At 40.6% G+C, this 21,388-nt stretch overlaps 1 protein-coding gene across 1 annotated transcript in view; it reads right to left on the bottom strand.

Annotated features, from left to right (window-relative positions):
• The window catches only part of PTCHD4 (patched domain containing 4), a 190,770-nt gene extending 169,795 nt beyond the window's left edge, over positions 1–20,975 (bottom strand). Inside the window, exon 1 of the mRNA XM_073674096.1 lies at positions 19,433–20,975. Coding sequence (XP_073530197.1) covers positions 19,433–20,041 — 609 coding nt within the window. The 5' untranslated portion in view covers positions 20,042–20,975. The remainder of the gene's footprint in view (positions 1–19,432) is intronic.
• Positions 20,976–21,388: the final 413 nt, after the last annotated feature.

The following is a 21,388-nucleotide window of genomic DNA, read 5'->3' as shown; positions in this document are numbered from 1 at the left end:
AGTCATTGCTGTTTCAGCTCTTCTACTTCAGCCCTTACTGTTCCAGTTCTTGTATATCTGTTATAGCTCTTCTACACCAGTTCAGTATCTCCTCTATGAAGTACTACATCTTGGATACCACTTTACTTTGAATCAATCGTCGTGCTGCACCAGCGTCACCGGTCCGTGATGTTCAAGAATTACTCATGGGCTTCCAGGATCTTCCGAACCAGGTGAGACATAACCGTCTTCTGTATTTCCTCAACTGTTCGCGGAGCCACTGCTTATATTTTTAAATACTTTTTATTTGTTTTTTTAACTTGTGATACTAAGAATAATTCTGATATTTTTTTTCTCTGACTAGACCACCTTCACGCCTGAATATCAATCTGATCTATCACAATGGGCACATCCTTCTCCAGCCTCCGGAGACCAACGAGCCTTCACAAATTATGGAGTCGCTGATAGTCTTTAAGCCAGTTTTACACAAAGATTTTAAGATCATTTATTTTTAATCAAGTACATCTCTTTCCCATCAGCACATCGTGTCGTGTCGTGGACCTACAGACAAGGAAACGCCGCGCTCTCCATCTAATCTCAATCAAATCAATCTAAGATAATATTTAGAAAGATTTCCATTTCAAGCCACTTTGTAGAATTCTTTTATTAGATCACAAAAAATATTGAAATGGGCTTTATATTCATATGACGGAAACCTAAAAGTATCCAGAGGCGATATTAACCTCTGCATGGCCATCAATGGCTTCATAACAGGTCTACAAAAAGTGTGTAAATGCTGTGCATAAGTGTTAGGCAGGTGTGGAAAAAATTCTGCAAAGCAGGAAAGCTTTCAAAAATAGAAGTGGTAATAGTTTATTTTTATCAATTAACAAAATGCAAAGTGAATGAACCAAAGATAAATATAAATCCCATCAATATTTGGTCACTGCCATTTACGTTCATCAGTTCTTCTAGGATATACTTAGACAAAGTCAGATTTTTTGTAGGATTATAGTCAGGTCTAAGAGTAACCAATCATACCAAGCAGGTAATATCATCGTTTTCATATGAAGGTCGAATCACAGTCATTAACTGAAACAGAAAGATCAGTGTAGAAGCCTTAACCCCTTTCACTCCGCAGCCCTTTTCCGTCCTTGCGCTTTCGTTTTTTTTCTCCCCTTCTTTACGGAGACATAACTTTTTTATTTTTTCGTCAATATGGCCATGTGTTTTTTTGGGACGAGTTGTACTTTTGAACGACACTATTGGTTTTACCTTATTTTGTACTAGAAAGCGGGAAAAAAATTCCAAGTGAGGTGAAATTGCAAAAAAAGTGCAATTCCAATAAATTTTTTTTAACCATGTTCACTAAATGCTAAAACTGACATTATGATTCTTCAGGTCATTACGAGTTCATAGATACCAAACATATATAGGTTCTTTTTTATTTGAGTGGTGAAAAAAAAATCCAAAGTTTGTTAAAAAAAAAAATGGCACCATTTTCTGAGACCCTTAGGGTCTCCATTTTTCTGAATCTGGGGCCGGGTGAGGGCTTATGTTTTGCGCGCCGAGCTAACGTTTTTATTAATACCATTTTGGGGTAGATACGATCTTTTGACCGCCTGTTACTGCATTTTATTGCAATGTTGAAGTGACCAAAAAACATAATTCTGGCGTGTTAGATTTTTTTTCTCGTTACGCCATTTACCGATCTGATTATTTTTTTATATATTAATAGATTGGGTGATTCTGAACACGGCGATTCCAAATATGTGTAACAAAAGTGCTCATCTGCTATGAACGCCAACCACTGGGCGGCGCTCATAGCAGATCGGCTATGACAACCACAGAAGTCTCCTGCAGACCCCAGGTTGTCATGCAAACCCATCTGTGACCTTCGATCATGTGACGAGGTCACAGATGGGTGGAGCCAGTGATGCGCTTCCGGCGCGATCATGTTAAATGCTGCTGTAAGAGTTTGACAGCGGCATTTAACATGTTAACAGCCGTGGGTGGATAGGGGGCACATGACAGCTGTGCAAATCAGCTGTCTTGTGCTTGGAAAGGTGCGGGCTCAGCGCCAGAGCCTGCACCAAAGGGGGAGACACAACATGCGCTGTAGATGTACGGCACATGTCATGAAGGGGTTAAAACTGGTTGAGAAACAGGCAAACTCTGCTACAAAGGTGAGGTTGTGGAAGACAGGACATACACTATGGCAAAACTAAGCACAGCAACAAGACACAAGGTAGTTACACTGCACAGTTGCACATCTATTTGTGAAAGCATTCTTACTTTGCAGCATTTTTTCAATACCTGTCTAAAACTTTTGCACAGTACTGTATATTCAAAATATCAAAGCAAATGTTTAATACCTTACAGCTACGTGAAGATGTGATCTCTTGAAGCGACAGGCCCAAAGCTTGAGGCTGCACTACTCCGATGACAACACTTCCTGGTCTGATTTTGCATAATTAAAGGGGTTGTCCAAATTACTATATGCATGGCTCAACATTATGATATGTAATCAATAGCAGATTGATAACGGTCCAACACCCAGTAGCTCCACCAATTAGCTGTTTTCAGCTCCTGCGAAGGCCGGATGTAAACAGTGATTAGAGACAAACAGCACAGCTTCATTCACTGTGTAGTTGCCATTCCCGGGTACTGCAGATCAGCTGCCATTGAAGGGAACAGAAGTTGAGTTGTAGTACCAGAAATTGACAACTACCTAGTGAAAGGAGCCATGATGTTCCGGCTCTGTCTATATTTGACCGCTATTGCGGCTAAAGACAGCTGTTTTTTATGTGGGGCTGCTGGGTGTCAGTCCCCCACCGATCTGATACTGGTGATCTCTCCTGAGAATAGATCATCAATCTTTTAAGCCTGGAAGAACCCTTTAAATTCCACACAGCCCATCATATTATCCACTGGTATTTTACCGCAGAGAGTTGAGATTTGTGAAAATCTCATCCACTTTGATGCTATTATGATACATATATATATTTTATTTAGCAAAAAAAAATCTAAAACAACATACATAGAGTTAAAAACGGGGGATTTTCATTTTTATGCTGCTGTAATATCTTTGCAGATCCAGATGGAAAGTCCACAGCATTTCCACTATATGTGCGAATAAACCTTTACAGGGCTGTTGTTTTTGTTTCCTATCCAAAGTATAAATGAAAAAAAAAAGCTATAAAAAAATACAATTTCCCGTTCCATCCATTGGGTTATAGACTTTAAAAATGTAGAAAGGTAATAAATAAAAGCACAAAATAAAAGTAATAATCACTCTAATAATTCCCAGCCCTTAATAATCACTACTGGGGCACTGACCTAATTAGACAAACTCTGACATTTTATGTTACAAAATAAACACTGAATAATCACAAAAAAATACTATTTTAGGTTTACATTGTAGCATACATATCAATAATTTAATGCTCCGAATCAGGACATCTAAGTAACACAGCCCCAACCACATAGGAACTCCTCCAAATCAGCCAGGAATACCCCATAAATCGACACTTATGGCTTATTTTGCATAAGTCACATCCAGTTTCTTAGTTGGATTGTAGAATTGTCCTGGCACAATCGGAACTGATGCCACTTATGTAATATACTGGGAAAATGAGTAAGAAGTTTAAAAAGATTTTTTTTTTAAATTTAACAATCAATAAAATAAGAGTAATTAAAAAAAAAGCAAACTAAATATACATATTTTGAGAGCAAGAAACCAAGTATAATAAACATGACTTGGGACAGAAGATCTTGTTCACAAGGGCTGACAATCTACAAGGGAATGAGACTCCTGTTCATGAAATGGTTTTCCTTGTTTTTATTGGAATACACATATTGTAGATTCAGACTGAAGGCAGCAAAACCACAAAGGAACACATGTGGAGATAATGAGTAAAGAGACACGTGTGAAATAAACCAGAATATGTGTTAAACCTCGGATTCCTCACACCCCCACCCCCTCTAATCTCAAGCTGCTTCATCAGGTCATCCACTGGAAAGGCTTCCAATGTACAGTTCTTCCTCGTCAAGAGTTCACTGTCCTTTAGAAAGTGTTGGCAGTCATCAAGTGTGTTTTGCAGAGGCAGTGTTGGTACACATATCTATACAGTGCTGAACCCTATGCAACAACTATTCTAAGACCGAATATGCAAGAACCACTCAATTAAGTGAAGAGAAACAACAGTCTATAATTACTTTAATGTGTCAAGATCAGTCAATTCTGAAAACTGTTAGAACCTTGAAGATTTCATCAAGTGCGGTCATGAAAATCATCAAACGCTATGATGAAACTAGCTCTCATGAGGAATGGCCCAGGAAAGGAAGATCAAATATTACCTCTGCTGCAGAGGATAGGTTCATCAATTGCCAGTCTCATAAACTGCACATTGACAGCACCTCAGATAACAGCCATCATAAATGAGGCATGGACATCAAGTAGCAGACAAATCTAAACATTAACTGTCCATAGGAAACTGCGAGAAGCAGCCGTTATGGTTCAATTGCTGCAAATACACCACTACTGAGGACCGCAGAGAAGAAGAGACTTGCTTGGTACAAGAAACACAAGGAATGGACATTAGATCAGTGGAAATGTGTTCTGTGGGTGATGAATCAACATTTGAGATTCTTGTTACTGGCCACTCTGTCTTTGTGAGAAGCAGAATTAGTGAACAGATAGTTTCAACATGTGTGGTGCATGAAGCATGGAGGGAAGATGTGATGGTCAGTGGTGGGGGGGCTTTTCTGGTGACATTGTTGATAATGATGTATTCCATCCCAGCATGGCGACCACAACATTCTGCAGTTACTGCCATCTGTTTTTGTGTTGAAACAGCACAATGACCCAAAACAAACACTGCTCCAGGAAATGTAATAATTATGTGACCAAGAAAAAGAGGGATGGAGGCTATGTCAGATGACGCAGTCTCCACAATAACCCAACTTCAACCTAATTGACATGGTTTGGGATGAGTTTGACCACAGAGTGAAGGCAAAGCAGCCAACAAGTGCTCAGCACCTCTTGGAACTCCATGAAGACCATTGGAAACCATCCAATGTAGTACCTGATGAAGCTGCTTAAGAGATTGCCAAGTGGAATGGCCGAACTTTTGAATGGTACTGTAAGTTTAGCAGCTACTTTTTTCTTTAGCAACTTATTTTGCATGACCTTTGCAGGTATTCTATTTTTCATACATAAATTAAAAATATTGGTTATGCCAAAAGTTCCTGTTAAAAAAAAAATAAAACTGATGAAACACTGATGGTAAAAACTGACACACTGTCCAAATACTAATGAAACTGAATCAAAACACTGATGAAAAATTAAAATCCTTCCATGTTTTTCACGTAGGAAAAAAATTACTGACATCTAAATGAGACCATAAATGAATATTACTTTCTTAAACCCTGCTTACGTGCCTTAAAATTAATTATAATTGTCCGAAAGAAAAATAATAACTTGGACCTGAATTAGTTAAACAAAGACAAAAAGCTAAAGACAGTTTTTCCCTCTATTTTCTCCACAATAAAAATTTACAAAATTTCACAACACTACTTATGTTTATGGATGAGCGGACCCATGGAAGTTCGGGTTCTGGTACCCTACTCGAACTTTATTCCAAAGTTCGGTTCTGGTACTAGAACTTTACCAGAACTTTAACCAGAACCCGAACCCCATTGAAAACAATGAGGGCCCGAGCTTTTGAGCTGGAAAATTCTCTCTCTCTTTCTCATCAACAGACTTTCCCTGAAATTTCGAACATTGCAATGGACTTTCATGTTCGGTGTTTAGCACCGGACACTATCTGTCCGCTATGAACCCCAAACTTTTAACCTTTGGTTCGCTCATCTCTACTTATGTTCTCCAAAACCTAAAAAATGTCTTAGACTGACATGTGCATGTCATTGTGAACTACAGAGGGCCCATGCATCCATTAAAGATGAGCATACCTGAACGTAAAAGTTCAGGGTTCGTACCAGACAGTTAGTGTCCGGTGCTAAACGTACTTCTCCCGGAAGTCCGTTGCAATGTTCGGGAGAGAGAAAGAGATTTTTTTTCCAGATGCCAAGTTCGGGTCCCCATTGTTTTCAATGGATTTCGGTTTCTGGTTCAAGTTCGGGGACAGTTCTGAGACCCAATGGAACTTTGGAATAAAGTTTGGGTCGGGAACCAGAACTCGAACTTCCACCGGTCTGCTCTTCCCTAGCACCGACAGCCAATTTTCCACAAGGACCAACAGTCTGCATGGAAAAAGTGGTTTGCCATCGTAGCCGGGAGCCTTCTGAAGGCCTCAGTGTGCCATGATATTATTACTGGACTTCATAGGAGACAATACACTTGAAAACGATAATATTGCAATGTATCAAAGTGAATTAATGAAAAATGTAAAAAATTTATTACTCAATAAAAATTTTTTAATTTGGCTCCATTTTCCTCAAATGTAAATAACAGAATATAAAAACAAAAAATAACACATTTTATGTTGTTACATGCATAATTGCCTAAGCTAATAAAATCTAAAAATACTTATCAAAACACAGTATGCCCCTTAGGGTATGTGTACACGATGCAGAAATGAAGCAGAAAATTTCTGCATCATTTCTGCATCTCCCTGGCAGAAAAAACGCATGCAGATTGTGCATGCGTTTTTCCTGCAGAATACATGCGGATCCACATGCAGATTCACATGCGTTTCCGCATGCAGATTGACAAGCGCTTTCCAGGCGATTTTAGCATCACCTGGAAAGTGCTTGACAACTAGGTCACACTATATAAATCCATGCAACCGGCATGGATTTATATAGTGTGACCCGAGAGAGTGTATATACTTACCTCCGATGGCCCGCGCTGTCCTGCTTTACAAAGTTCCCGGCTGCCAGCAACTTTGAATTGAAAGACCTGCCGACGTCAGCGTCACGTGACCCGTCACATGACTCTGACGTCACCGCAGGTCCTACAACTCACTGCAAGTGACGGGAACCAAGCGGGAGCGCTGCGCGGGCGGACAGATGGTAAGAATGCATTTATTTTTTATTTTATTCTTGTTTTACAGCTTTTTTAATGGTACCTGGGTGTGGATGAGACTCTCCTCTCCTCCACACCCGGGTACAATCCGCATATTAGAACGCGCCAATAGCGCAAGTACAGATGCTGTCTTGCGGAATTGGCGCGTTCTAATGCAAGTCAATGGCGGCGAAATCGCCGCGTTTCCGCAAAATTAATTGACATGCTGCGGATTTTTGACCGCAGCGTTCACGCTGCGGAAAAATCCGCATCATGGGCACAGCACATGCGGATTTCCATTGGGGAACATTGCTTCCCTTCTACCATGCGTTTTTCATGCGTTTCCGCGGCGTTTACGCAACTGCAAAAACGCCGCGGAAACGCATGAAATATGCATCGTGTGAACTCAGCCTTATACTACTGTATATTCACATGTTGCGCTTTTGCTGTGTTTTTTTCTGCTCTCTTGGCAGAAAAGAAAAATGCTTAGAAAAAGCAAGTTTTGTTGCATTTTTGCTGTTTTTTTTGGGTGTAGATTTATATGTGTCATTTGTCTACAGTTCATGTTTAACAAAGTATGTTTTATTCATCAAAAAAGCAGCAAAATCGCATGGTTGCATTTTTTGCTGCGTTTTTGCACTTTCCTGTTGCTTGCTGTGTTGAAAAAACGCTTCAAAAAAGGAGATTTTTGAAATCTCACAGCTTTTGCTGATACTGTAAAAAAGCAGCTTTTAATTTACATAAAAGAAAGCAGCAAAAAAACGATGCAAAAATGCAACGTGCGAACATAACCGTAAATGGTATCAATAAAAATCCTTAGCTCGCCATGCAAAAGCCAAGATCTCATCCAGCTTCATAGATGGACAAGTGAAAAAGTTACAGATAGTAGAAAATGGCGAGAAAAACAATTTTTTTTAATTTTTTTACATTCTCAATTTTTTTTAAACCGCTGAAAGATAACAAAAGAAACTATTTAGTATGGCTGTAATCACAATGACTTGAAGAATCTTATTGTCCGGTCATCTTTGTTGCACAATGAATGCTATAAAAACAAATCTCAAAAAGCAATGTCAGTATTGCTTTTTTTGGGGGGCTTGTAACCCTGCATCTTTGATGGCAGATGATGGCTGTGGTAATCTAATCAGCCATCATCTGGCTCCAGCAGCCGCTGGTGGAACGGAGCCCCACCTGTGGTTGTTTACATGTTAAATCAATCTCAGCCAGAGGCATTTAATGCGTGTCGGAAGGGGCGCACTCTTCTATGTGCCCATCGGTGTGCCCAAAACGTTATTGCGGGACGATGATGAGTTGATGTGACAGTCAGGGGTCTGCTAAAGACCCCTGTGCTTTTCATCACGGTACTCCTGTGAAAGCTGACATTGATAGGAGACCGTGATATTTGTTATATACAGCAAGACTGTGGCATTGCTGTATATAGCACAAGGTACAAGTCCCCTAAGGGGACTAACAAATACAATGAAAAGTAAAAAAAAAGTTTTAAAAAATAAAATAAAAGTTTAATTCACCCCTTTTCCCCCCATTAAAATTAAGAAATAGAAAAAAATGACAAAGCAGCATGGTGGCTCAGTGGTTAGCATTGCAGCACTGGGGTCCTGGGTTCAAATCCCACCTAGGACAACATCTGCAAGGAGTTTGTATGTTCTCCCCGTGTTTGCGTGGGTTTCCTCCGGGTTCTCCGGTTTCCTCCCACACTCCAAAGACATACTGATAGGGAATCTAGATTGTGAGCCCCAATGGGGACAGTGCCAATAATGTCTGTACATTGTTTGAATTGTAAAGCGTTGTGGAATATGTTGGTGCTATATAAATAAAAAGATTATTATTATTAAAAAGATACACATATTTGCTAGCAGCATTTGTAGAAGTCAAGTCTATGAAAATATAAAATAAGTTAATCAGATCAGTAAACGGCGTAACGAGAAAAAAAAAAATCAAAAATGCCAAAATTACGTTTTTTCTGCCGCAAAAAAAAATTAATAAGAGGTGATCAAAACATTGTTCCTACCCCAAAGTATTATCAATAAAAACATTGGCTCAGGGCACAAAAAACAAGCCCCAAGACAGGTTCATATCCCGAAAATTGAAAACGTTAAGGGTCTCAGAATATGGGGTCATATTTACAAATTTCTGAATTTTTTTTTTCACCACTTAAAACAAAAACTATGCATGTTTGGTATCGGCATACTGGTACTGACCTGGAGAATCCAGTTTTGCTGTAAAATGATCACAGTAAATAAAAAAGAAAAAAAAATTGTGCCTTTTTTGCTATTTCTCCACACTTGGATTTTTTTTCTCGCTTTCTAGTACATCACATGATAAAATGGAAGGTGCCATTCAAAAGTAAAACTCGTCCCGCAAAAAACAAGTCCTCATATGGACTATGGGGACGGAAAAGTAAAAAAAAGTTACGGCTCCTGGAATAAGAGGAGGAAAAAATACAAAAGCAAAAAATGAAAAATTGCCCAAACCAGGAGTGGGTGATAAATACAGAAGTGGTGCCGTGTTTCTATTATACTTTTCCTCTGATTGTTCCACTCCTGGTTTTGGCTTACAGATACTGAGATAAAATAATGGCCAAATAATGAACGTGTGAACGTGGCCTTAGTTATACATCTGCAAGGGACCGGCATACTGTGATTTAAGCTCCTCTTGTCTATGTCGTGCACCACCTCCTCCACTATATATTGTAAGAAAGGTTCTTAGAAATATCTCTTCTAGGGATGAAGCCAGAATCCTTCTCATGTTCTCTCGATGTGGTGTCAATCTGCAATTATTATAAATGTCTTTGCCCGGAGACACAGCCCAAACTATTTGTTATAATATTCTGGACTCGGCTTGACAGCCCAATTAATATGAGCAGCTATTCCGGAGGAACAGCAATGAGATTTTCAAGACTTCTAGAAGATTGTAGCTGTATTCAGAAAATGGCTGTATTATATTTTACGTCTTAAAGGGGAATTTCATCTCGATTTTGATATCGACGTCTCATAGAGACAGTGTCAATTGTCGGTGGGTGTCCAAGTCAGAGCTCAGAGATTGCAGGTACTAAGAAGGAAGTTATGGAATTGATAAGGCTACGGTTAGGTGGATTCATAACTGGCTCAGTGATCGGAGCCAAAGAGTGGTTCTAAATGGTTGCACATCTAATTGGAAAAGTGCTTTAAGTGGCGTACCACAAGGCTGTGTCTTGGCGCCAGTGTTGTTCAACATTTTTAGAAATGATCTAGATAAGGGAACTGAAGGTAAACTAATCAAATTTGCAGATGATGCAAAGCTAGGAGGGATAGCTAAAACTAGAGAAGACAGAGAAAGGATTCAGAAGGATCTAGATAATATTGAACAGTGGACAGCGACTAATACAATTGTATTTAACAGGGAGAAATGCAAGATTCTACATCTGGGCAAGAAAAATGAAAATTACATCTACAGAATGGGAGGAATAGGACTAAGCAACAGCACGTGTGAAAAATACTTGGGTACACTAATAGATCATAGACTAAACATGAGTCAACAGTGTGATGCAGCAGCAAAAGAGGCAAACACAATTCTGGGTTGCATTAACAGAAGCATACAGTCTAGATCACATGAAGTAATTATCCCCCTCTACTCCTCCTTGGTCAGACCTCATCTGGAATACTATGTCCAATTCTGGGCACTACATTTTTAAAAAGTTATGCAAAAATTGGAGCAAGTTCATAGAAGAGCTACCAGGATGGTGAGCAGACTGCAAACACACTATGTCCTACAAGGAACGGTTAGAGGATCTGGGAATGTTTAGCTTGTAAAAAAGAAGGCTTTGAGGAGACTTAATGGCTGTGTACAAATTTCTGAAGGACTGTCACAGTGTAGAGGGATCATCCTTACTCTCATTTGCACATGGAAACATGAAAAGCAATAGAGTGAAACTGAAAGGGAGAAGATACAGATCAGAAATTAGAAAAAACTTTTAGACAGTGAAGGTGATCAATGAGTGGAACAGGGGGCCACGAAAGGTGGTGAGTTCTCCTTCAATGGACGTCTTCAAACAGGCTGGACAGACATCTGTCTGAGAAGGTTTATTGACTCCTGCATTGAGCAGAAGGTTGGACACGATGACCCTGGAGGTCCCCTCCAACTCTAACATTCTATGATTCTATGATTTTATGATCCTGGTGCTTTGGTCGTTGGCCTCTTTGGTTGGAGCTTTCTGAGACTTAAAGGGGTTACCCGCTACATTAATATCAATGGCTTATCCTTGGGATAGGTCATCAACAGCAGTTCGATGTGGATGCAACACCCAGCACTCCAGCCAATCAGCTGTAAGATATGCTTAGCTAGCTGCGGAGCATAACAGTATAGCTCTGTCAACTAAATAGTGGTCACAGTGGGGTACTGCAAGTTCACTCCCATTCTTTGATGTGCAGTACCCGGTCATGGCCACTATGCAGTTGACAGAGCTTTTTTTGTATAGCTCCACAAGTGCTAGCTTCAGGAACAGCTGATCGTGGGGGTGCCGGGAGTCGCTTCCCCAGCAAATTGATATTGAAGACCTATTCTAAGAATAGGTAATTACCGAACAACCCATTTAAGTCGGGAGGAAAAGTAGAATTCTCCTTTTTCTTGTAAGAAAGGAAGAAAACTGAGGTCAATAACAGCCTCAAAGACTATAAATAATGCCACCATATAGTGCCAAATACCGGGAGTATATAGTGCCCATATAATGGTGCTATATAGTGCATAACAGTACCATACAGTGAACATGCCCATGCTAAAACACATATGCTGTATACTGCTGAAATAATAGTTTGATACAGTTCCTATACTGTGGACCCCATCAGAATAGGTTGAGATGGTGGAAGTCCCCAGTTGGTGGAGGCCTTAGGAAGTAGCCACTTTGCCCATGTTGTGGTCCTTGCTAAGTTTTACTGCTGCAATGATGGACAGCAGGGCCTTGTGTTTCACACAATGGCTATTGAGTCCTGCTTATAAAATTAGCTATGACTGGAATACATCAGTAGTGCTAATATTTTTCCTTCCCTGATAGTTTGCAACAATGTACCAGTTCAGTGATAATATAATATAATGGCTTATAGTCTCAGCTGTTTATCTCACCATATATTATGTATTGGTCAACATTGGCTTTGCATGTAAACAAGACATGACATGTTTCCCTTCATGGACCAGAAATAGTGATGAGCGAGCATGCTCGTTACTTGAGATTTACGAGCATGCTCGGGTGTTTTCCGAGTATCTTCAGCGTGCTCGGGTGTTATGTTTGAGTCACCCCGTGCACATGATTTGCGACTGTTTGACAGCTTTAATACATGTGAGGAATGCCTGTTTCTTAGGCACGCTGAAGATACTGGGCAAGCACCCAAGCATGCTCGCCGTAAGGGTTAACAGAACATACTCGCTCATCACTAACCAGAAACACTTTAGGCACGACTAAACTTTAAAGTCAATGTTTACTTTTAAGACCAATTTGTCTTCATTGGCCTAATCTTGATAATAAAACAGTATGCATTAAGCTCCCCCTAGTGATGGCTGCAGGAATACAGAAGGTTAATGTTTGACTCGATGTTTCTGTGGGATTTTAATCAGAAAGAAAGAGACTTGAATGCTATAAATATAGATTTAAATGGAACCAGTCAGTAGGATCAACCATCCTAAGTCATCTGTATGGGCATGTAGGTGTCACGCACAGTGTAGGAAAGACAAAGTACAACACGAAGGGATGAGGGAAAGGAAGTCCAAGCACTAGGGAAAGGGGGAAGTGGAGATCTCCTAGGCTGATCTGCAATCACCTTGTCTACCCCTACCATCTCTATATTGGTTCCTCACCAGTCGCCGCACAGGAACCTATTCCTGTATTTCCTTAGTGCTTGGCCCTAGATAGGGAAGGAGGGATGAGCGCTTGTCGATCCCCACTGACAACAAAAGATAGCAAGGGGAGACAGACAAAGGGGAAGTAGCTTAGCTTGAGTTGACTTTAGAGAGATGGCACACACGTTGTCTTAGCACCAGAGAGAAAGTAAGAACTGCACTTGCTCCAAGCCTTCACAAGGGGTCATGAGAATATTACCAGCGCCTCCCTATTGCAAAGTGAAAGTATTTATACACCCAGGCAAGAAGAAGGTAGCCTCTGGGTCCTAGAGTGAGACAGATTTAAGAAGGTGTCTGTAATGCCAAACTAAGAGATCTTCTGCAACCAACTGCAAGGTGACTGTCTGTCACATATGACACACCATACAATAGGTCATAAGAAGCTGAATAAAATGATATCTCGATATCTGTAATCCAATGTCTTATTCCAGAGAAATCCACGGTTGTCTTAATATGTAAATGAGCTGTTAAGATCTATGGGCGGGTCATAGATCTCCCCGAGAATCTGCCTACAGAGCTTATTATAAATGAACAGTGGCATTAGGAGGTGTGAGACATGTAATGACTGACAGTCTGCTCTCCTGAGCTACATGTCTCACACTGGTAATACCACCTTTAATTTAATACAAGCTCTGAAGGCAGATTCTCGGGGAGATCTATGTCCAGCCCATAGATCTTAACAGCTCACTAAGAAAAACATGAATTTCTCTGGAATAAGACATCGGATCGCAGATATCAAGGTATCATTTTATTGAACTTTCTAAGACCTGTGTGCCCATATAGATGGCTTAGGAGGGTTGATCCCACTGACACATTCCCTTTAAAGGAGATTCCCATCTATAAAATACAATATAATCCTGTGTCCAATCTCACCTCTCGGGAAAATATTTGTTCAAAGTGGTAATTTTCTGCGTTGAGAGAGAATAGCTTGTACATGGCTCTCTCTGTTAAAGTCTTCGGGAGTTATAGAAAGAGTAAAGAACTCCTTTGGGAATGTCATAAAAGTATAAGATGGGAATACCCCTTTAAGAAGGTTATCAATGCAAAATGATAGACCTAAGAGTCCAGTGGGCGATCTCTTTATATGCCGATTTTTTTAAATGAAGCCTAATAGCATATCTGACCCCTCAATCTGCTGACAGCACTATAAATATAGAAGTCAGGGACAGTGGTTGAAACATGTAGTTCCCAAGCGTACTCTGCTCTATCCTATATTATGACACAAGGTAATTCCTATGCTTTATATTTTCTCCAAGCCTTTCATTGGGACACACAGAAATAGAACCAGGTTGCACATAACTTTTTTGATTGACTGTTAGGAATAAATCTAACTGCTAGCAACATCTCAGTGCAGTCCATGGCTCAATATAATTATTAGGATGCCTTACCTATATGAATAGGACCCAGTGTGTCTCTGTAATTTCTCCACTGTGATGGATACTCCATTACTCCTCTTATAGTGCCATTGCAGTATCTTTTTCATTCCAAACCTTTTATGAGATCTGTTCCTATGCTGTATATTTATGCTATATTGAATAAAATTTATTATCTTTTCATAAAACTGACCCCACAGTTTGTTTGAATTCCTGCCTGTTTTCAATGAAATATAATAATGATGTATCACCTGTCTGGTGACATAGATCTGGGAATTTTTTGCTCTTCGGTTTTTTACTAAATTTGGGACTGATTTCACTTTTTAAGTGATATCTTTATAGGTTTATATGTAGTTATACAGGTTGCGTGACCAAGGGATTCCCCTTATAAGAAATCTGTCATCACAAGTAACCCATCCATCCCCCGAAACCACCTAGGAGGTCATCCAGCCCTTTGAATGATAATCCAATCTATACCCTTATTTATAAAATCTACCATATTGAAGTATATGGAACTAGCGATCAAAAGAAGCCCCGAAATATATATAAAAAAAAAAGTTTGAAAAATGTAAAACAATAGAAAAATTTAAATTGCTCCCCCCATCATTTTCTAGTTTAAAAAAAAAAGAGATAAACAATGTAAAAATTTGCATAACAATACAATTAATCAAAATATAAAATTAATTCAACCCGTACAGCAAATGCGGTAGAGAAAAAAAAACTCCAAAATTCAGGTTTCTCAGCCACCACCTAAAAAAAAAATAACTGCAAAGCTATCAAAATGGTATACGTACTCCAGTATAGTATCAATAAAAACATCAGGTAGCCACATAACTAAAATGAAAAACAAGCTCTCATGTTAGTATGTCGACAGCAAGATAAAAATGTTATGGTTCCTGGAAGAAGGGGAACTAGCTAGTTCCTATATAATGTGAGTAAAAGAGAGGGAACAGAGGGTGAGGGACATTTTCCCCATCTTATACGCTTGCAAATTCCTGGGAGAAGAGGAGGAAAAAAACCTTAATTGCAGAAGTTTTTGCAACACATCTGCCGTGTATTATTACATTCTTCAGTAGGGATAAGCGGACCTGTGGATGTTCGGGTTCGTCGGGTCCAAAGAAATCAATGGGGACACAAACTTTCTCTCTCCTCCCCGAACTCCTGAACTGTAAAATGGTCTCCAGGGAGAAGTTCGAGTTCAGCACCGGGCACCTATGTCCAGTTCGAACCCCGAACTTTAGAGTTTGGGTTCACTCTTCTCTATTCTTGGGGGTACAAGCAGTCGGGGCAGATAAGCCACAGATTTTCCATTCGCATTTATTTTTTACCGTAACGGCATTTAGGGTATTAACAGATCTCGCCCACATTCCGCATAAAAAATCAGCAACGTAAATTGACCTTTGCCTGTGTGGATTTTTGATCCGCAGTATGTCAATTTCTGCTGCAGATTTTTCCTGTGGATTTCACAATCTGTGATGAAAATCTGCATCATTTCTACATCGAAAACTACAACAAAACTAACTATTTTGCAGTTGCAGATTGATCTGCAGATTTTCTGTTGCGGAAAACCAGCAATGTGTGGACATCTACCAAGTTCCTCTCTGTACTTCATCCACAGAAGATACAGCCCATACAGCCTCATTTATAGCCATCTCTTTGGCTCTCGCTCTGTGTGGAGCCCTAACAGAATGTCAATAGAACTTCCAAGTTTTTTTTTTCTACCCTTTACACCTCCTTTTAATGCAGATATCCCAGGTAGTTGAAGGGGTTAATGTCAACTTCCTTGGTTATCTAAGGTAATGGATGGACATGTGCCTGTTTTCAGCCTTATCAACAATGTATCTATGTAAAAGTTAATGTTCTTGATGGTCTAGGGAAATGGAGAGGTTAATGCTAACATCATTCATGGTCCAGGCTAAGGAAGTGGTTAGTGCCAACATCTCTGGTAGTTCTCAGAATAATAAAGATGTTACTGTCTCGGTAGTCCCTGGGTAATGAAGAGGTTAATGTTAGTAACCATCTGGTTGAAGAGCAGTGAGGTGGTTAACGCCACAAGTTCTGTTACAGGATCAACTTTAGATAATGGAGAGATGAGAAAACCATAATACATCAGCCCAAGACCACCAGGGCTATTGAAATTAACTTTCCACCGATCTAGACCACCAAGGCTGATGATATCACTCCTCCATTACTCCAGATCACTGTGGCTGTTGACATTATCCCTCGACTACCCAAGACCACCAAAGTTGCTGACATTATCCCCTCAACCATTACAACTGAAATTATTCCTTCTCTATCCAAGACCACCAGGGCTGATGAAATTACTATTCCACTGCTCTACTAGACCACCAGAGCTGACGAAATTACTGCTCCACTGCTCTATTAGACCACCAGGGCTGATGATGTCACCTTTCCAATTTTGTAGACTACCAGGGCTGCTGACACTACCCCTTTAGTGCAATAGACCACCATAGCTGTTAAAATCTCCCTTTCACTTCCTTAGAGCACTGGGGCTGCTGACATTACCCTTCCAATGTTATAGACCACCATGACTACTGACATTACCCCTCCAATTCCCTAAACCACCAGGGTTGATGACATTACCCGTCCACTGAAGCTGCTGACATTATCCTTCCACTGCTCATGACCACCTAGGCTGATGACATTACCCCTCTACTCTTCTAGACCTGCAAGGCTGCCAATACTACCCTCCACTGCCATAGACCACACAGACTGTTGAAATTACCCTTCCATTGCCCCAGACCACTAGGGCTGCTGACACAATCTCACCAATGTCCTAGACCACAAAGACTGTTGACATTATCTGTTCACTGCTGATCACCAGGGCTGATAACATTACCCCTCTACTCTTCTAGACCACCAAGGCTGCTGATTTTATTTCACCAATGTCCTAGACCACCAAGGTTTCTGACATTAACCCAACAATGCCCTAGACCACAAGGGCTGTTAACATTACTCCTCCACTAACATAGACCACTAGCACTGTTGACATAACCCCTTAACTGCCCAGACCACCAGGACTGCTGACATTAATCCTTCACTACCATAGACCACCAGGGCTACTGACATTACACGTCCACTGCCCTAGGCCAGCTGGGATGCCAACATTAACTGCTTTATGGAAAAATTCTCATAAAGTATCTCAAAAGCACCAAGGTAAATACTATCCAAGTGGGTCCTTACTCTTCCTACTTCTCCCAATTTAGGGAAGCTGAAGTAAAATGTGATGATGATGAATGTCACTGGTCTTGACGATGAAGCCTTCTCCACCCTTACTGGACACGTCCAACCACAATGATGAATAATGGGGCAAAAAGTACTTCTAGGGTCTCATCAATTTGGCATTCAGCTCCACGCCATATTTTCCAATGACCTTACGCCATTTATGCCAGTGTGTATATATTATACCCAGCACTATATCTCCACATACCCTACTGGTTAATGATCGGCAACCTGTGGCTTTCCAACTGGTGCAAAGCTACAACTCTCAGCATGGCCTGCCAGAAGTAGTCTGGAGGTCAACACTATGGGGATTATGATCATTGATGGAGACATTTCCTTTATACGTACAGAACGGGATATTTTTTTATATAAATTACCAATAATAATCAAATGGTTAATCCCAATATTCAATGCAAATACATAAATCCTGGAAGGAAAGTCCCATCAAGAAGGGTTTAATCCAAGAAGTCCTGTCGTAGATTGTACCTGTCAGATCTGTCAATGCACCATTTACTAAAGTGCGTGCTCACAATAAGAGCGACGTGCAAGGTGTCACTGACAATACATCACTGCAATCTATATATTGAACGCACTCAATGCAAATCCATATATTACAGCAGCTCGGTAATGCACTTGAAAAAAGAGTCCTTGATCTTGTGTTATGCTGGAAGCAAATGGCCAGGATATAGCAGAGCTGAGTTGGTCTTCTTGCCCAACTCACAAATTATCTGGGATACTACAATTTATGATATCACAATGTACAAGAGTTAAAAATGCCAAACTCGTTCCTACATTTCTACTGAACACACAGGGTAACAATGGCCACATCCGAGATGCTGCGGCAATGCTGTCACAGCCCTCCAGAGATAACTCCTCAATGCACAACCTGCTGCCAATTCTCCAGCACACAATGCCACCGCCGGGCAATGAGCAACAGTTATAGGGCAACAATGGAACAGAGCCGACAATGATTGGGCATCAACAATAAAAGCACGCCCATTGTGTCCTGAGCAATGCAGTGCTGGAGACTATGGAAACTACCCCAATTATCTACACCCCCTCCAAATATCACAGCTAGACCTGTACATGGCAAAGTATAGAGGAAGTGGGATAGACAGATAGATAGATAGATAGATAGATAGATAGATAGATAGATAGATAGATAGATAGATATGGGAGAGATAGATAATACATAGATAATAATAGATAATAGATAGATAATAGATAGATGATAGATAATAACAGATAATAGATAGATATGGGATAGATAGATAGATAGATAGATAGATAGATAGATATGGGAGAGATAGATAATACATAGATGATAATAGATAGATAATAATAGATAATAGATAGATATGGGATAGATAGATAATAGAGAGATAATAAATAGATAATAGATAGATAATAGAGAGATAATAAATAGATAATAGATAGAAACACAGGATGTTACTTAAACTTTACAGTTCCTTCTAAATCTCTACAACATAGTTTGCAAATCAAATACACAGGTGGCAACAAAGAAATGTAGTAATGTGTATTAGAATATACAGCTTTCTATATATATATATTATAGTGCATACTCATCACTATGTCTGGTCACATCTATTTATCTATTATCTATTTATGTCTATCATATTTTTTATATATTTCCTATGATATTTGTTACATTGTTACTTCTTAATATTTGGCATTTCTACAGGTACTTCATGCTTCAATACTATTTACTATACCACAGATACTTTTGCTATTATATGATAGGTCAAAAGTAAAATACATAGTGTCTATCCATCTACCTGTCCAATATATATATATATATATACACCGACACACACACACATATATATATGCACCTATCCATGAATCGATATCCCCCCACCAGGCAGGCAGGCAGCAGCAGGAGGGTGGGCAGCACAGCAGCACCTACCTTGAGCTTAGTGTTGGGGTAGGTGACTGCCACCTTGCTGGCTGTGAGGTTGGCCAGTGTGGCTGCCCTGATCTCCTCCAGCACTGCTATGATATCATCCAGCAGGCATCTCTTGTCCTCATTGCCCAGCACACACAGATGGGAGAAGCTGTAGTTGTAGCCCCTGTAGTTCACCTTCATGTCCAGCACAGCCCTGTGGATGTGGAGGATGTGCTCAGCCTGCAGCAGGATATTCCCTCCAGGCTTGGACAGCAGGATCACCCTTCCATACCTCCCTGGGGTGTGCAGGTCTGAATACAGCTGCTTCTTGGATTGTTCTAGGGGGAAGAGGCTGCTGGCCAAGCTCCTCTCTATCTTGGCCAGGCTGTGGCTTGGGGCTACCAGGGCTTCCAGGTCACTGTCTGTTTTATAGCGACTGAGGAAGATGAAGCCAAAGATGATGGTGAGGACAGCAGGGAGAGTGAGGAAAAACACCGGGTGCCTGCTGACAAACAAGCCCAGCTTGTAGAAGAATGACTTCAGCCCTCTGTGGATCACCTGCCGCAGCATCCTCCAGCAGATCCTGCTCACCACTAGTGATGAAGCTCCAGGTGGCCTTAAGAAGCACATGTGACATGTGTGGGGCTTTGCCCTCCTCGGTCACTTGCTATGCACTCTTCTACTCTGCTCCAGACTGCAGCAAGTTGCAGCAAGCCTGCCAAATATTGATCTGGGGGGGCTCCAACAAGACTGCCCCTCTTCCCCCCTCTCTCCTTCTCTCTCTCTCTCTCTGATCAGCTCTTGTACTGGGGATTATTTGCTCTTTGCAGTAACAAAGCTTCCCTGTTTGATGTAGGAGAAAGGAATACAATGTCTGTCTGATGGGCTTGTAGGGTCCTCCTCAAATCATGGCAAAAGAACAGATAATTGGAGCCTTCATTCATCCATCCATCCATCCATCCATTCATTCATTCACTCAAGGTGTACAGAAGATGAGGAATTATGACACTGCAAACACATGCACTGGCTGGAGTAAAGCGCTTTGGGGGGGCGGCTGAGAGATTAAATCCATTTTACTGCAGTGTAGTAGCAATGAAATGAGGAGGGGTTGGATGGGGGATCCTGAGATGCCGCCGCTGCTGCTGGTGTTCCTCTGTGTCTAGATGGGAATTCCTTCTGTAGCTTGTAGGATTTTGCAGCATTCTTCATTCTGAGGCTTCTGCAGACATCTCTCCTGGTTGGCTGCCTTTCTCTGTGCCTGTACAATAGCCCTGCTGTTATTATGCATGCAGCGATACTTATGTATCTATGTGCATACATCTACACTGATACAATGCCTAGCACATCTCTGCCATTGATTGACAGGTGCGCTCCAGCTCTATATACTGTCGTTAGTATATAGCGGAGCCCGCAGACCTCTCTGTATCTCCGCCAATGTCTACAATGCTCCTCACCTCCTTCTTTCCCTTTCATCTTCCTCCACTCCACGTGGGAAGCAGAGCGGGAAGCTGCAGAGCAATATGCTGGAGCATAGGGGTTATGTTCTCCTTTCCTAGTACAAGCTGCAATTGAATAGATACAAAGTCTTAAAGGGGCTCTCTAGGTTTTTTTTTTTTAAACACTTTTTTTTTTTTTTTTTTGGCAGTTCTACAGCTGGAGAAATTCTAGCTCAGGCAAATATAACAATTTTGCAAATAGTGGCCAATAAATGTCTGTAAAGCGCTGTGGAATTAATGGCGTCATATAAATGAGAAAAATAAAAAAATATATATTTAAAAGGTTTAACATATAAGAATAGATTCAGAGATTATGGCTATGGGATACGTCCTTAGTGTGGATGTCTACAAAGGTCCGAAATAGGATGTTCTCCAGCACCAATGATAAGTAGGTTAAAACTTAGCTATTGATAACGCGTTTCGGGTAAAAAGAAAAAACCTAACTACAGTGGCGCTTTGCAGCACTGGGGTCCTGGGTTCA

This window comes from Phyllobates terribilis, unplaced genomic scaffold, assembly GCF_046119375.1.
Source record: "Phyllobates terribilis strain yellow unplaced genomic scaffold, ASM4611937v1 Scaffold_3__8_contigs__length_932513732, whole genome shotgun sequence".
NCBI lineage: Eukaryota > Metazoa > Chordata > Amphibia > Anura > Dendrobatidae > Phyllobates > Phyllobates terribilis.
This window is presented reverse-complemented; position numbering and strand designations above follow the sequence as displayed.